We start from the raw sequence: 18321 nt of genomic DNA on the forward strand, positions 1-18321 counted from the left end.
TCTATGAACATACAGTTGATGTGCCTTACCAAAAAGCTCCAGTTTTGACTCATCTGTCCATAGAACATTCTCCCAGAAGCTCTGTGGCTTGTCAATGTGCATTTTCCCAAATTCCAGTCTCGCTTTTTTATGATTAGCTTTCAACAGTGGTGTCCTTCTCGGTCGTCTCCCATGAAGTCCACTTTGACTCAAACAACGACTAATGGTGCCATCTAACACTGATGTACCCTGGCCTTGGAGTTCACTTTTAATTTCTTTGGAGGTTGTTCTGGGCTCTTTGGATACAATTCGACTATCCGTCTCTTCAATTTGTCATCAATTTTCCTCTTGGGGCCACGTCCAGGGAGGTTGGCTACTGTCCCGTGGACCTTAGACTTCTGAATAATATGTGCCATTCTTGTCACAGGAACTCCAAGCTGCTTAGAGATGGTCTTATAGCCTTTACCTTTCAGATGTTTGTCTATAATTTTCTTTTGAATGTCCTGGGACAATTCTTGCCTTCGCCTTCTGTTGTCCATGTTCAGTGTGGTACACACCTAGTCACCAAACAGCACAGTGACTATTTGTCACCCTTTAAATAGGCAGACTGACTGATTATGAGTTTGAAGACACCTATGATGTCAATTAAAGGACACATGTGAGATAATCATGTGACTCTGGTCAAATTGTTCAAAAAAATCTTTTGAACAGGTACCATCATTTTTGTCCAGGCCTGTTTCATTAGTTTATTTTTTTTTTTAAATAATTCAAATTCAAAAGTGATGGCTGATTTTGATTGTTAAATTTTCAATAAATTATTATTTATTGTTACTTTTGTAAATTTCAAGTGATTTCAGTGAGAATTGTGGGATTTTCGTTCTTTAACTGAGGGCTACCAACAATTTTGTCCACGTTTGTAGCCAGCATAAATTCATTTCATATACTGAATAACAGTTTAATAATCACAAATGATCCAAGCTTTATTTCTGTAAAAGAAGGATGCTTGATGCAGTTCCTATGGTATTATGGATTAGTGAAGTCTATAAGCACATAAACATGAACGTGTTACGGTCAGTAATTCTTCAATCTTTACAGACCTTATTGGAGTCTATGATGGATACAGCAGAGTCTCTGTGTCCTCACGTGATGAAGAGGAGTAATCTACGCACGGACCTCATAAAGGCCAGCTCAGCCAAGATGGTTGTCCCCAGAAGCTTTGTCACCACAACTCTCCTGGAACAGTCTGGTATTGACATCATCAATAAGATCAGGTTAGTGGTCTTACTTTTGAAATAAGTGCTGTGGAGAAAATATACCATATTGTGTCGTTTCAGACCTTAACCTCTCTTTTCTTTTTTTGTCAGTGAGGTGAAGCTGAGTCTTGCCTCCTTCCTGTCTGATCATATTGTTGACGATATCTTAGAGGCTCTTTCCACTTCGCAACACACTTTGGTGCGTGAATCAATCATATGCTCTTAATTTATTTACCTTTAAATGAATGTAACACCGTCAGAGAAGAAAACATGGTTTGATGATAATAGATTGTCCGTGAAACTAAGTAAAACTAAAGTCATGCTGCTTCCTGCTATTACTCAGGCAGACCATCTGGTACGAAGAGGGCGCCCCTTGGTGCAGCAAGAGTCAGTAGACATGGATGTTCCAGAGGAAAGGATTCCCAAACGGGCATCCACTGAGATCCTGGAGGGCGAGAGACTGGATGACCTGGAGTCATGCATGGTAGGATTGGACTCGGGAACAGACTGCTGACTCTAGAACAGTGCTATTCAATGATATTGTTCCGGGGGACCTCTTTGTGTCAGCACAACATCAACACAAGGCTAGGACTTGAGCAAAAAAAAGTGATGAAAAGATGAAAAAGTAAAGAATAAAGCAATAAAGACTAAAACAAAAACTGTACAGGTATATTATCACCTGTGAAGGATCCACCTACAGCAAAAACCTGTATCAAAGATCCTGTAAATGAGTGCTCTCCCGTTTTTAAAAGCTCTACTGCGAAAACAGTAGTCAAAGATCCATGTCAAAGTGACATGTGAGCACTAAAAGCGCTTAAAGATCTGTTGCAAAGGTAATAGCCAAAGGTCATTTATGTTGGTTTTTAGAGCCTACTGCAACATGCTGGTCAAAGATCCTCCATATCGAAGGATTTCCCAGTTGTTTTTAGGAACCTGCTCAGGATATAATCTAATATATAATCTCAGGATCTAATGTCATTTTCTGGCCGATTTTGGCCCATGGGCTCCGAGTTGAACAAACTTGTGTGGAAATATGGGGTAATAACTATAAAAGCAATCTTCACTCGCTAAATGTACTGCAAAAAAAGGGTAGTAAAGATAATTCATAATGCCGCCTACAGAGAACATACTAACTCCTTATTTCTAAAATCGCAAATACTTAAACTTGCTGATATAGTTCATCTTCAAACAGCTAAAATAATGCATAAGGCTAAAAATAACCAATTACCTAAAAATGTCATCCAATACTTCTCTACAAGAGAGGAGAAATATGATCTCTGGGAAGAAGTGCATTTGAAACACTTCTATGCTAGGATTACATTAAAAAGCCATAGCATTTCAGTATGTGGAATCAAACTATGGATTGAGTAAGACCCTCAAACAATGCACAACGATGAGCCAATTCAAGAAACAATACAAGCAGTTGATGTTTGCTAAATACAAGGATGAAGAGTCTTGAAACAGTCATGATGTGCTATACATATCACTATATTGACACTTACTATGGTACCCATTATGTCATTGGATGCTCATATCACCTTGTACTAAAAAAAACAAAAAACTATATTAGGAAAGCAGGAAGTGAACAAATGTAACAGTTACTGATTGTAAAAGTACCAGATGGAGGGGTAGGATTTAATAAGCTCTGCTTCTTCCTACTCCTTTTGGACATGTGGAACTGTGAACTGTTTATGGGATGCATTCAATTGTAATCTGATGCATGTTCAAATGAAATAAAACCATTACCTTTAACTTCCTCGTACATTTAAAATAGCAAGACTTTTGTACTAGTAATATTAGTTTAATTGATGTAACAGCAAGATGATGCTGCTGCATGTACTTTTTGTTAGTTTCTCCTGTCTTTCGCCTTGAATACATTGTTACTTCCCCTCTGCCATCTATTCAATCCTCATCTCTCTTCTTGAAAAGGCTTGTTAGAGCTCATTGCCATCATGGCTGTTCTCCCCTCTTTAAGGCCTTATTGTGTGCTGTCTTTCTTTCCCCCCCCCCATTTCTTCTGTTCACCCTCTTGTCCCTTGGCTCCATGGAGACACTGTGCTGCACCAGTGTAAGTAATGTTGGTCAGTCCTTGCCCTCCCTCCACTGAACCTGCCTGCTTGATGGTCGTCTGTTCCAATACTTTGTAGTATAAAAATCCTGCAGTGTTCTACGTTCAAGCGTTACCTAGAGAATGCTGCGTTAGGTCTGCTGGATATACTCATGCCTCTCCAATGTTCACGGCTAACATGTACTAATACCTTGGTGCATCCCTCTGCCTCATAAAACCTTATTTGAAACTGTACAACTTTTCTATTGGAGTCCAAAACTAGGAAATATAAAAATGTTTGTGATCAACAGAATAGAAGAAAAGTAGTCGTATAAATACTCACATACTCTACATGATTGTGAAAGGAGTGAAATTTTAATGCTTAGTTCACAGTTGTGGTTTGGTTTTGTGGTTTGGCCTCAACGCTTCATTACCGTTATATACAGCAGCTCTTCCCTCAAACTGAACGCATAAATCAACACATTATGCTTCTTCTACTGTTATTATAGTATGTTAGTATGTTATTACGCTTCAACCACTGGTTGCATTTCACAAAATTGTACAAAAAAGTGCCACAACGCTGCATGTGACTCATCTGATTCTTTTTGAGGTGTGATTTTAGATTAGAAGTGTTGAAGAAAGATGACGTTTCCCCCTTAATGTACTATATGGACAAAGGTCTTCCCTATGTAGGTAATACATATGTAGCTACTGCACATTCTTCTTTCAAATTTGGATACATGACATTCAAGTGTCTGGAAAAGATTCAGGATCAATTGTCCAGTTCAACCCCCCCGATGAACACATTCATCTAGAGGTGTGCACCAAGACATTTGTCACCATACTGTAAATGCAAGGTTAAGTCAATGTATTTTCACTTTGCATGTTAAATTCACACAGATGTTCAGTCAGACCTTCCACAGTAAAATAAGGCTTTAGCGCAGAAGAATGAGGGTTATTAGATCCTAATAAATACAGAAGACACTTAATCCATCACCTTCTCCCACAGTATAGTCTGTCTGAATGCTGCTTCTTCACTCGTACCACGACTGGCAAAATATGAATTCTGTATATCAGTGAAAAATGTATGTTGTGGAATTTATTTTGTGATTTGATTTGGTTTCTTTCATACGGGAACTTGTTCCCCACAAGGTCCAATCACAGTTCACGTCATATATTTTGGAGAAATATTATGGGATGTTTTCAGAAAATTCAAGTTAATTAGTAGTAAGGATAATTCATAATGCCGCCTACAGAGAACATACTAACTCCTTATTTCTAAAATCACAAATACTTAAACTTGCTGATATAGTTAATCTTCAAACAACTAAAATAATGCATAAGGCTAAAAATAACCAATTACCTAAAAATGTCATGCAATACTTCTCTACAAGAGAGGAGAAATATGATCTCAGGGAAGAAGTACATTTGAAACACTTCTATGCTAGGACTACGTTAAAAAGCCATAGCATTTCAGTATGTGGAATCAAACTATGGAATGGATTGAGTAAGACCCTCAAACAATGCACAACGATGAGCCAATTCAAGAAACAATACAAGCAGTTGATGTTTGCTAAATACAAGGATGAAGAGTCTTGAACCAGTCATGATGTGCTATACATATCACTATATTGACACTTACTATGGTACCCATTATGCCATTGGATGGTCATATCACCTCGTACTTCGGTATGTGACAAAAATAAAATAAAAACTTAAACTATATTAGGAAAGCAGGAAGTGAACAAATGTAACAGTTACTGATTGTAAAAGTACCAGATGGCGGGGTAGGATTTAATAAGCTTTGCTTTTTCCTACTCCTTTTGGACATGTGGAACTGGGAACTGATTATGGGATGCACTCAATTGTAATCTGATGCATGTTCAAATGAAATAAAACCATTACCAAAAGTCGTAATTTAAGCAAATATATCTTCCTCTCTTACAGATGACGCCAAAATCCAAGAGAAAAAGCATCCATACCCGAATGCTGAGACCCGTCTCACGTGCTTTTGGTAGGTTCTGACGGAACGTAACTACCAGCTCTCAGTAAGATGCATTAAAGTTCTAATAATCACATTGTAAAGTAAATCCTCTGTGCCAGTGCCAAACAAAAGTGTGCATTATTGTTTTTGTAAAGTCCCCTGTATGAGATCAACATAGATTGTAGTGAATGTTGTTGTAAAACTACTCACAGAGATGGAGTTTGACCTGGACAAGGCGCTGGAGGATGTACCGGTCCATGTGGAGGACACGCCGGCCCCATCTCACACTCCTCCAACTTCATCTCAGCCTTTACCCAAAGCGGAGCAGCGGGAGGGAGGGATTGTGGAGCTTCCGTCTGAGGAGGAGAAAAAGCTGCAGCACTTCACTAAACAAAGACCACGCAGAAACAAAAAAACAAACTCCAGCAAAATACCAGTGAGTTTTTCTTGTTTTTGAAGATTTCTTAGGTGTTGTTATGATGGGTTGTATCATATGAAGCCATTTTGTCACAGCAAATGAGCAGTGCTCAATCCCAGGACGGGGAGCAGAATGGCCTCATGGGAAGGGTGGATGAGGGTGTGGACGAATTCTTCTCGAAAAAAGTCACCAAGATGGATTCAAAGTAAGCCCCATTTATGTTCTTCTCACGTGGTTAACATTATTTTCATTGGTAGTATATTTTCACTATTGTTGCTATGATGTTGAACTGTTTCTTTCCTCAGACGTTTCATGAAAACCTCTGAATCTCACGATGGAGAGAAGAAGAAGAGTAAAGGAGGCTTCCTCAACCTTATCAAACGCTCTTCCAAATCGGATAAATCAGACAAATCTGATAAGTCAGAGAAAAATCAGGTGACCCCTCCATCTTCAGCTACATCCACGGCTTCTTTAGCCTCAGCCTCCATCATCCCTGAGGAGCCTTCCTCTCCAAAGTCAACAGTAAAAAGCCCAGCACCCGAGCCAAAGTCCAGGTACATAGATCCATAGATTCAATGTTATCCATCCATCAGTCTTAACTCGTATGGCACAGTCTTATACACAATTGGAAGATTTACATTGTGGTTGTCTACTATCTTGCATTCCTCTTTTTCCAATCTTTTCTGTCCATCCTGCAGAGATTCTTCTTGTCGCTCACAGCCTGCGGACTACAGCAGCAGCTCAGATCGTTCAGAGGAGCTCAGAACACCCGATTCCATAGATGAGCCGTGGGAGGGCTCAGACGGCCGAGGGAGTCCCCAGGGAGGACGTCGGTACCCGGGAATGCAGATAATGGGCAGTGGGCTCCTGGCAGAGATGAAGGCCAAGCAGGAGAGGAGAGCATACAAGGTGAGATGGTGTCATTCAAACTGGAAAAAAACTGCATTTAATTAAATTTTTCATTTAATTGAGCCCTCATGCCAAGATAATGCCTGACTGTTATATTGTAACTATATATTTTTAGATTGCACATGCAGTGTTATTAAATTGCCTATGTGACTCCAGACACTTTAAACAGTGCTCCTTGTCTCTCTTTAGACTCTAGAGGGAGACAAAGAGCACCTTTTTTATAATTATGCTTGTAATTATAATTATGCTCATAATTATGCTTATGCTTAATAATAAACAAATCATTCTATGTCTTCCAGTCCTCCAGCCCTGACAGACCTGACAGCAATTGCACAGGTGAGTTGTGCAGTAGAATGTCTTGGATTTTGCTTTGTTCAATATTTCTATATTGAACAAAGCACTCTACACTCTTTATTGCTCTCTGGTTCTACCATATCTTACTTATTGTGTGGAAAAATGGGCTAATAACTATAAAAGCAATCTTCACTCGCTAAATGTACTGCAAAAAATGTCAGTAAGGATAATTCATAATGCCGCCTACAGAGAACATACTAACTCCTTATTTCTAAAATCACTAATACTTCAACTTGCTGATATAGTTCATCTTCAAACAGCTAAAATAATGCATAAGGCTAAAAATAACCAATTAGCTAAAAATGTCATCCAATACTTCTCTACAAGAGAGGACAACATGGTCTCCTCCCATTCCTAGTGGAAGTGGTACGTTTTTGCCGTTCTAAGTTTAGAACAAATACACTTGAGGCCAACTGGTTAGCTTTCTAGCTAGCAGCTGTCTTGAGTCCCTGCAGCATAAAAGTTAAATAATAAGAATAAGAATAAGAATGAAGGAAAATACATTTCTGGGGATTACAATAGATGAAAATATGAGCTGGAAACCTCATATTACAAATATACAACATAAGGTGGCCAGAAATATTTCAATATTGAACAAAGCTAAATTTGTTCTCAATCAGAAATCACTCCACACTCTTTATTGCTCTGTGGTTCTACCATACCTTACTTATTGTGTGGAAATATGGGCTAATAACTATAAAAGCAATCTTCACTCGCTAAATGTACTGCAAAAAAGGGTAGTACGGATAATTCATAATGCCGCCTACAGAGAACATACTAACTCCTTATTTCTAAAATCACAAATCCTTCAACTTGCTGATATAGTTCATCTTCAAACAGCTAAAATAATGCATAAGGCTAAAAATAACCAATTAGCTAAAAATGTCATCCAATACTTCTCTACAAGAGAGGAGAAATATGATCTCAGGGAAGAAGTACATTTGAAACACTTCTATGCTAGGACTACGTTAAAAAGCCATAGCATTTCAGTATGTGGAATCAAACTATGGAATGGATTGAGTAAGACCCTCAAACAATGCACAATGATGAGCCAATTCAAGAAACAATACAAGCAGTTGATGAAGGATGAAGAGTCTTGAACCAGTCATGATGTGCTATACATATCACTATATTGACACTTACTATGGTACCCATTATGTCATTGGATGGTCATATCACCTCGTACTTCGGTACGTGACAAAAAATAAAAAAAATAAAAAAATTAAACTATATTAGGAAAGCAGGAAGTGAACAAATATAACAGTTACTGATTGTAAAAGTACCAGATGGAGGGGTAGGATTTAATAAGCTTTGCTTCTTCCTACTGCTTTTGGACATGTGGAACTGTGAACTGATTATGGGATGCACTCAATTGGAATCTGATGCATGTTCAAATAAAATAAAACCATTACCATAGATTGCTACGCTGTACATTCAGAACACAAACTGTCTATAATAAAGACAATGCAGTACAATATATTTTAAGAAAAAACAACCTTAATTTCAGCTCTTTGTTGTTGATAATTTGTATAAAGAAATAACTTGGTCATAATGTGTGTAGCTAATGGGAGACAAGTCATTTGGCGCCACCTGTTGCTTTGCACATGTAAATCTCTCTCGACATGGACTCTACACAACGTTTCTTTTTCAGGCTTTGTAGGGAAAAATACTTTATATCCGGGTCAAAATGGTATATGGTTTCTTAAGAAAAAAATATGATTGCTATTCGGCATGTCGTTCTTCATTAACTATCTTACTCTTTTACAGGTTCTCCAGAGAAGACTTCAGCTCGTGTTGAAACCAAACCTGATCCTGCTCCTCGTGCCAGGGCTCCATCTTCCTCAAGCTCCTCAGGCGGACCAGTGAGTCCCAAACCACTAATGCCCCAGGGAGCGAAACCCGCGCTATCTGCCCGACCCTCCTTACCGCAGAAGCCAAGGACGGCAAGCAGCAGGAGCACAGGTGCCAGCCATTGCTGTGTCTAAACTGCTACGAAAAATTGAAAAGCACACCTCGGTCAAGATGGGATTTTTCATAATTTGCTTTTTCTTCACGTGTCTCAATAGATGAGAACTTGGATTCCCCCAATGGTGGCGGCGTGTCTCCTAAAGCTCCATCACTGAAGAAGGTGTTACCAGAGAAAGACAAGGAGGCCAACAGCAGACTGCAACCAGGAGCATCTCTCAATAAATCCACTCAGGAAGGTGAGCAGAGTCTGGGTGTGGGTTGTTTCTCACTTTACATGACATTTATCATCAAAAAATCCCTCTCATAAAATAAACACAAGTCTACCTCTAATTAATTTTCTTTTTCACAGCAGGAATTTTGACACTGTAATAAGAGAGGAAATTTTAGTTACCAGAACTAATGCAAAAAATACAAAATAATAATGGAAACACAACACTCACAACAAGGCTTGCTTTTCTTGTTCATGAAGCTTTCTTGTAAAAATACGTAGTAACTGAAACATAGAAACACAGAAAAAAATCAAATGAAGTTCCAATACTGCTCATGTTGCAGGCTAATCACACATCAGCTAACAGTTAGCTAACACACGTACATCAACTGCAAAGGCAAACTAGCAGTAGCATGAAGTTAGCGAACTTGACAAAACAAGTACAACTTTTGAAATGTAAGTGCTTTATACTCCAATATACTTACAAAGACGATAATTTCCGAACAAGCGTTTAGAGCAATTTTCAGCGTGTTTATGAGGTTTTCCCGTGAGGCAAGCCTGCTTTTCACCGAGAGAAAACGACAAAGCTTGTTTATATGCGAGAGCACTCTCTAGTGGCCGAAAACGATACTTTCTAGAGAAGATGTCTCACTCTGTAAACTTTTTAACCTTAGCGTTTTTAACAATATTTATTAGGACTTTTGGCTATTTATTACTTTCATTTTAACTAACTTATGAAACGTATGAATTATTAATGTGTTTGACCTAAAGACATGACACAACATATAATATAGACTCACATCTCAGCACTGGGAAAGTTCCTTGTTGTTTTTCTGGTTTCTGGACAGTTCTTCCTGCGGTGGCTGTTAGCTCATCAGCTGTTAGCTACATAATGTAGCATTATGTAGCTGATGGCCGTAGTCAGCCGAGAAACAATAACAATTTATTCATAAATACAGTCTGAAAAACGTGATGGAGTGAAGCCATGACATTTGAAGCGCAAAGTGGCGAGGGACGACCTTAATAGACACTACAACAGAAGGGGGGTTAGGAAAGATGTGCTATTATTTGAATCATTGGGTGGTAGCATGCCACTATGTTCAAATTTTGCAGCTTCACATGGTTTTTGAAAAATATATTACAGTAAAGTCTCGTTATATCGATATTCTCGGGAGTCGGAAAAAATACCGATATAACCGGACTATCCATATATCTGATCCTGTGCCGAACTGCATTAAAAGTGGGCAATAATGCACATGACATTGTTCTATGGTATAGAACATTGTTCTATAGTATAGAACAATGTCGAGCAGCTTAAATCAATCTTTGCTTAAGGATTTCAATACCAAAAAAGAACACGGCGAACGGCTGCTTCCAGTCAACTTTATTTTTCACACTTCCACCACCAGAGCACAGCACACACACCGATTCCCGCACTTCCTGGTTCACAGGTCATGCTCAACCCGCCCCACATAGCTGGCCAAACACATGCCTGCAACAGAAGAACCAACTGCGTTCATGGTTTCTCTCGTGTGTATAGATTCTATTCCAGCATGTACTACATATGAAAAAACAGTGATTATTGCAAGCGATAAAAAGATATCTGAATACAACACAATTAAATACATGTATTTGTACGCTTGTGTCTTCGTTGGAATAGGTGTGTATGCTATGTCAGTTGGTTCTTCTGTTGCAGGCATGTGTTTTTGTATCGATATAAGCAGACCAAATTGGCTGGCGGGAGATGAAAAGGGCATCCTAGTAACCGGATTATCATAATAACCATGTATCGTACTAACGGAACTAATTATATCATAAAAGACTAGAAATTTGCCGGGAAATGAAAATAGTATCGTAATAAGTAGTACTTCGTTATAACCGATATCGATATAACGAGACTTTACTGTAATTCATAAATTGTGCTGTTTTCCTGGGTGAATACGGTCTATTATTAGCAAAAGTATTTTTTGCCTAAATTGAGCATTTTCAAGCATAAAAATAGCTAAATGAACTAAAATGTAGATGTAAGGCGTTCAAACGACGTATACAAAGATATCTGTGAATGATGTAACATTCTACACTGGTCCTGTGTCGGTGGTCGGGCATGGGGTTACCTGGGGCGGGCCGGGCTCCGCTTCCTGGGGGTGTGTGTGGCCTGCTGGCGCCCTGTTGCTGGTCGGGATTGCCCCTCCGTGGCAGCTTGCTCGTCTCTTCAGGGGGGGGGGGCTTGGGGAGTCAGCCCTGGCTTTGCCTGCACCCACGGGGCTGGTGGATCTCTGGCGGTGACCTGGCTGCGCGGGGCGGGGTTTACTGGGTGTTAGAAGGCAGTCCCTCTCCTTTTGTCATTCTCAGTGACAATTACACATTCACACACACGCACACACACATATATGAATATGCACACCAACAGAAGTTCACACCTCCATATGGGTGCTTCTCTACACAATCTACCATCTTATCCTTGATGTCTTTATGCTATTGGTAAGCTATTATTACAGTAATAATGATGTCAAGCAGTGAGATTGTAATTACTGCAACTGTATGGCTGTAATTGTGTTTACTATAACGGTTCATGTCTTCATTGTTACTATTGCTACTGGTAAGTTGGACTGTTTCATTTCACTGATATCATCTCCATTGTGATTCTTAGCCATCATTGACATTTAACTGATGCAGTCCTGTTTGTCACTGTTGTTGTCGCTGCTGTTTTTGTCTCTCTCTCTACTGTCTCCCCCCCACTCAGGTTTCTAATGTTTCTTAATACACAGTTAAAACATGAGTAAAAGCGGGGCGGGGCACAGCAGTCAGATATAAAAAGTTAGACATTAAAAACAGGTTTAAAGAGGTGGGTTTTTAGTTGGTTTTTGAAACTGGGAAGGTCAGAGCAAGCACGAAGTGAATGGGGCAAAGAGTTCCAGAGGGTGGGGGCAACGATGGAGGAGGCTCTGTCTCCCCAGCTTCGGAGCTTGGTCTTACAAGGGAGTGCCAGGAGGTTTGAGTCTGAGGAGTGAAGGGGACGCGGGGGATTGTGTGGATGGAGCAGGTCTGTGAGATATGGGGGGGTCAGATCATGGAGGGCTTTGTAGGTGATGAGAAGAATTTTGAAGTGAATGCGTTGGGGAACAGGAAGCCAGTGGAGGTTTTGGAGGACGGGGGTAATGTGTTCACGGGAGCTGGTGGAGGTGAGGAGGCGGGCAGCGGAGTTCTGAATATATTGTAGTTTGTTGAGGGTTTTGGAAGGTGTACCGTAGAGAATACTGTTGCAGTAGTCCATTCTGGTTGTGATGAATGCATGGATCAGGGATTCAGCGGCAGAGAATGTAAGTGATGGACGGAGTCGGGCTATGTTCTTAAGATGGAAAAATGCAGTCCGGGTTAACTGTTTGATGTGGGGTTCAAATGAAAGGGTGGGGTCCAGGAGGATACCAAGGATACCCAAACTTCTTTCAGGACTCACTTCCAAATGCACAAACCTCATTATCTGAAACTTTTTATTATGATAATACAACATTCTAAATATACAGTGCATCCGGAAAGTATTCACAGCGCTTCACTTTTTCTACATTTTGTCATGTTACAGCCTCATTCCAAACTGAATTAAATTAATCTCTTACCTCAAAATTCTACACAAAATACTCCATTATGACAATGTGAAAAATTTTGTTTTTGACATGTTTTGAATTTATTAAAAATAGAAAACAAAAAAATCACATTTACATAAGTATTCACAGCCTTTGCTTAATACTTTGTTGATCCACCTTTGGCAGCAATTACAGCCTCAAGTCTTTTTGAATATGATCCCACAAGTTTAGCACACCTATCTTTAGGCAGTTTTGCCCATTCTTCTTTGCAATAAGTCTCAAGCTCCATCAGGTTGGATGGGAGACGTCTGGGAGACACCAAAGAGTTCAATCTTTGTCTCATCAGACCAGAGAATTTTGTTTCTCATGGTCTGAGAGTCATTCAGGTGCTTTTTGGCAAATTCCAGACGGGCTGCCATGTTCCTTTTACTAAGGAGGGGCTTTCGTCTGGCCACTCTACCATACAGGCCTGATTGGTGGATTGCTGCAGAGATGGTTGTCCTTCTGGAAGGCTCTCCTCTCTCCACAGAGGAACGCTGGAGCTCTGACAGAGTGACCATCGGGGCCTTGGTCACCTCCCTGACTAAGGCCCTTCTTCCCCGATCGCTCAGTTTAGAAGGCCGGCCAGCTCTAGGAAGAGTCCTGGTGGTTCCAAACGTCTTCCATTTACGAATAATGGAGGCCACTGTGCTCATTGGGACCTTCAAAGCAGCAGACATTTTTCTGTATCCTTCCCCAGATTTGTGCCTCAAGACAATCCTGTCTCTCAGGTCTACAGACAGTTCTTTTGACTTCATGCTTGGTGTTTGTGCTCTGACATGCACAGTCAACTGTGGGACCTTATATAGACAGTTATTATATTTCCAAATCATGTCCAATCAACTGAATTTACTGCAGGTGGACTCCAATTAAGCTGTAGAAAGATCTCAAGGATGATCAGTGGAAAAAAGATGCACCTGAGCTCAATTTTGAGCTTCATGGCAAAGGCTGTGAATACTTATGTAAATGTGATTTTTTTGTTTTCTATTTTTAATAAATTCAAAAAAAGTAAAAAAAAAAAACTTTTTCACATTGTCATAATGGAGTATTTTGTGTAGAATTTTGAGGTAAGAGATTCATTTAATACAGTTTGGAATGAGGCTGTAACATGACAAAATGTAGAAAAAGTGAAGCGCTGTGAATACTTTCCGGATGCACTGTATTTATAGGTCATGAAAGCGTGAAAAGCATAGTATGCGCCCTTTAAGTTCACTTGTCACATTTGTGTATTACCAGGGAGGGAGGGATTAATCTTTTTTATATATTTTTTTCACCTCATCATCATGTGTCTCTTTTAGGGAGAAATTCTGGGTCTGATTCTTCTCAGCGTTCAACCCATCAGCGCACAAATTCTGATGATCACGGCCCCTCCAAGACCAAGGGACCATCTCCAAATGCTGAGAAGGAGAAAACAACAGGCAAAAAATCCTCCGATTCTGGGGAGGAAGCTGACAAAGAAATGATTTTAATATGAAGCCATTTATAACCTTCACTTAATAAGGAGCAATAGAAGGAATATTTTTTATTTATTTGACTAAGTTGTACCCCTCCAGAGTACACATTATTTAACTTTTTTCCTGATACTCTCCTACTAAACCAAACTGTTATATTAATTCAGAGCTTCCTTCTCTTGAAACTGTATTTTTTCTTTATTTTTTTTTGTTTTAACAACAAATAACGAAACCTGCTAACAATCTAATGTGCTACACATGTCCCGCAGTAGCTTGTGTCCCAGGGACCAAACACATAACAGCACCGCTATCACTGTACTGTACTTGAAGTCTGCCATATAACTACAGCACCCAATAGTATGTTCTTTCCTTGCTTTTGGGCTTTTAGGAGCTATTATGCAACTCAACTTTTTACAGGACGATACAGGTTCAGCAGAGCATCTCGGCACAGATCACATATCATGTAGCTTACCTGATAGTCAGAGGAGGATGGCCACCCCGCTGCTCCTCACAGGTGACAATTTGACACGCTGTGTGAGGTAGGGGTGTGTATTGGCAAGAATCTGGCGATACGATACGATATATCACGATACTGTTAACAAGGCGATATATATTTTTTGTTTTTCTTGTAGTTAAAGATTATTTCCTGGAAAAACTGAATTATACCAGCAATATGCACTTACTAAACACATTTTTATTCCATTAGAACAGTATGTTATGCTGTATCACAAACTTTCCTAAGTGTAGCATTTGGATAAATAAAGCTTTAACATCCAGCTTTAAATTTACAAAAAAAAAAACCATAAAAAACAAATAAATGAAATTATGTGTCAAGATCCTGCTCAAATGTTGACATTCTATTAGCTGTGAAAAAATGCAGAGTATACAGTCCCTGACTTATCCACCATAGAACAGTATTTTTGTGGAACAAAGTAACTAACATCAGTAAAAAGTCCTTTTAGGATGCTTGAAATAACCATTATTTAACAAAATAGTGATATCAATTTGAAAAACAAAATACCTGCAATATCACAGTACTACTTTTGTAGTATACAAAAGGACCTTCGCATTGCTTGCTAGCGGCAGGTCTTCATGGTGTCTCGCAGATTTGTCGTGTTTTCCCAAATACTTTATTGGGGCACGACACATTTTCCCAAACGGCATGGGTTTTTAGCAATTTGTGCACACCCTACTTTGTGTAGAAATCCAAAATGTGTCCACACTTCAGCCTTGTACGCCACAGGGGCCGCTGTTATGTGCTGGCATTCTGCCATGTTGAACTGTGTTTATGTGTGAGGACGTTTCACTCGTCAATCTCCTTCAACGTCCTTGCCTAATTGACTACGTAAGTGCTGCCACCTAACGATCGGAGGTTTAAATTCAATTCACAAATGAACCTTTGCCGTGTCTGCACTTGAATAAATACCATATACAGTCTATGACAGGGGTCTCAAACTCAATTTACCTGGGGGCCACTGGAGCTAGGGTCTGGGCAAGGCTCGGCCGCATCAGGTTTTCCAAAAAAAAAAAAACAAAACGCATTTATTAAAAACAGAAAAATATACAAACTTTTTCAGTGCTTTGGTTCCGATTTTCTACAATAAAAGCTCTGATAAAACATTCCACTGTTCTCAAATATAATATATTTTAAATTTTTCTGCACAAAAGAAGGTGAAAAATAAATAAACAAATCAAGAATAAAGAAAATCAATCAATCAGTAATAAATAAATATAATAATATAATAAAACGGCAAATAATAAAAACTTAAGAAACCACATATAGTGGGTGGGTCAACAAATTATTTTTTTCAGATTAAAATGAACAAAGCATTATTAGAGCCCTGTAGACATGACAAAACACGACTATAGTCACATTGATACTCTTTTTATTTACAACATATTGCGCAACTGCAGGGTCTTGAGACACATGCTAACTCGCAAACTAGAGAGATTGCGACCTAAACGGTAGCCTTCAAGTTATTTCCTTTAAACTTAAATAGCCAAAAACTTACCACTTCCACACGGATAGGGAGGATAACTATTAACAGTTATTTAACCTTTAACATGAACATTCATCAAACGTAATAATTTTTTCTGGGTACATGATACCATACAGCATCCATATCAAACTTGCGCGGGCCGCACTAACATTAAACTTTCATATCAAGGCGGGGGCCTCAAACTAGTGTCCTGCGGGCCACATTTGGCTCGCGGGCCGCGTATTTGAGACCCCTGGTCTATGATAAAGGCCTAAAAATATCGATATCAAACGTTTTTAATATCGATACAGTATCATGGAACGAAGTATCGTGATATATCGCCGAAACGATATTTTCTTCCACCCCTAGTGTGAGGTGAGGGCTGCCCATCAGTAAAGGTCTCAGCACTGTTAGCTACCAAGCATTGGTACACTGTGGATGAAGACGATACCCTTTAACTGCAGTGGTCTGTTTTATGTTGTCTGTAGGAGAAGCTACTTTGCAATATCAGAAGGGGGGGCTGTTCTGTCACATTATCACAGTATCATAGCGTGGGCTTCCGACCCAAATTGACTTGAATGCATACTGTAACGATGTCACATCACTTTTTAGTCCAAAAACATCAGCGTCTGCAGAGAAAATGAACTTGAGGTGGTTGTTTTGATTGCTTGTGTGTATAATAGACTATTTTCAGCTTGAACTTTAACAGCACAAGCCTTTTCTAGGTTCAAAGAGCAGCAGATGCTCTTTTTTTTTTTTTTTTTTTTACACCGCTGCACAGCCTGTTAACTGTCATTGTATGTTCTGCAAAATGCACTGAAAATGAAACATGATTCATCCAGATTGGATAGTAGTTCTTCTTTACGAGGGTGAATGAGTCCATTGGTCTTTATTTGAAAGAAGCACAAGTCAGCACCTATTCCCAAACCGGGATTTTTTTTTTTTTTTTATACCGCAAAAATTGCCATATCAGAGCCGTAACAGGAAATGTGGTGTTCATCCACCTTTTGAATCAAGTGAAACAGGATGTTGTAGCCGTATTCTGGAGTCCAGTCATCCGATTTGTGGTGTATGGTGTGATGTATAAAATACCTGGCAAACATTGCGGACGACAAGAGAGGGAGACGGGTATGACCGTGCCGATAACGTGACCAGTTTTACACTAGAACTATTGTTCAGTCTAATACGGAAACTTAAATTAGATTATGACATCCGTCTGTTACAATGCATAGCTTATGATTATAACCTTGTTCCGAACAGTCATTATAAGACCTTTCAACAATGGATCCCAAGAGGTACTATAACCGCATGGTGTAGAATAGTAAACAAGGGGAAATTCATGAGCTTCCAAGAACTACAACAAATATACGACCTGGGCGAAAACGATTATTTTTAGATACATACAATTGAGAAATTACTATGACAGGAAAATAAAATGCTTGATGAATAGAAGAAGACATGGGCTGATTGAAATGGCAATGTCTGTTTATAAATCAAAATAAAAAATACCTGGCAAACAGCAACATTACTTTCAAGACACCAAGCTTGGAACAAGTGAGTGTCAGGTGTCTTGCCTTTCCAGTATTTCGGTGGAAAATTGACAGGTTTCGGTTTCTTTTTTTGTCGAACCGAGACACACAAAAAAAGTGTAACTACACAGCCATCTTCCCACCTCTGTTACGGCTCTGATACAACTTCCAAAAGCCAAAAATGTCTTGGTTTTTCCATTCTGTGCCTTTTCTACAGAATTACGACATGGAAAAATGCTGGCTTTTCCAATATGGAATGAGTTAATAACTCTAATTATGTTTTGCAAATGACACTGTTCTTTTTGTACATACTGTAGTGACCTGATGTCAAACAACAGCTTTTTAATTTATTTCTTTGTTCCCGATGTCGACTGTATGTCAACTAATACAAGTGGTCATGGATATGCTTGTGCACATGCATGTCAGGTAAACGTGCACAAACGTAATGTGGACTATGAGTGTGTTTTAGACTGCATGATGTGCACTGTACTGTATGTATATAGTATGTAATTCAGGCGTGTGTATGTGTAATATTTGCACATGTAATACGCACACTGTGACCTTTTTTGCACACGCCAGTGTGAACAATTTATGTTTGTAACATACATTTGGAATAACGTCC

General features: G+C 39.3%; 1 protein-coding gene across 4 annotated transcripts in view; it reads left to right on the forward strand.

Annotated features, from left to right (window-relative positions):
- Positions 1-15403, forward strand: part of LOC131137422 (F-actin-uncapping protein LRRC16A-like) — an 87302-nt gene extending 71899 nt beyond the window's left edge. For 2 of the 4 annotated variants that reach the window (XM_078798320.1, XM_058085366.2), the window contains 13 exons: positions 1075-1250; positions 1344-1431; positions 1576-1716; positions 3283-3300; positions 5227-5293; positions 5476-5699; positions 5777-5886; positions 5987-6235; positions 6380-6590; positions 6890-6926; positions 8712-8906; positions 9011-9148; positions 14039-15403. In XM_078798320.1, the coding sequence (XP_078654446.1) occupies positions 1075-1250; positions 1344-1431; positions 1576-1716; positions 3283-3300; positions 5227-5293; positions 5476-5699; positions 5777-5886; positions 5987-6235; positions 6380-6590; positions 6890-6926; positions 8712-8906; positions 9011-9148; positions 14039-14214 (1830 nt within the window). In that variant the 3' untranslated portion in view covers positions 14215-15403. The remainder of the gene's footprint in view (positions 1-1074; positions 1251-1343; positions 1432-1575; positions 1717-3282; positions 3301-5226; positions 5294-5475; positions 5700-5776; positions 5887-5986; positions 6236-6379; positions 6591-6889; positions 6927-8711; positions 8907-9010; positions 9149-14038) is intronic. The other 2 variants (XM_078798321.1, XM_058085367.2) reach the window with 1 other exon arrangement.
- Positions 15404-18321: the final 2918 nt, after the last annotated feature.

The sequence above is a fragment of the Doryrhamphus excisus genome, linkage group LG17, assembly GCF_037039965.1.
Source record: "Doryrhamphus excisus strain RoL-2023G ecotype Guam linkage group LG17, RoL_Dexc_Guam_v1.1, whole genome shotgun sequence".
NCBI classification, from domain to species: Eukaryota; Metazoa; Chordata; class Actinopteri; order Syngnathiformes; family Syngnathidae; genus Doryrhamphus; species Doryrhamphus excisus.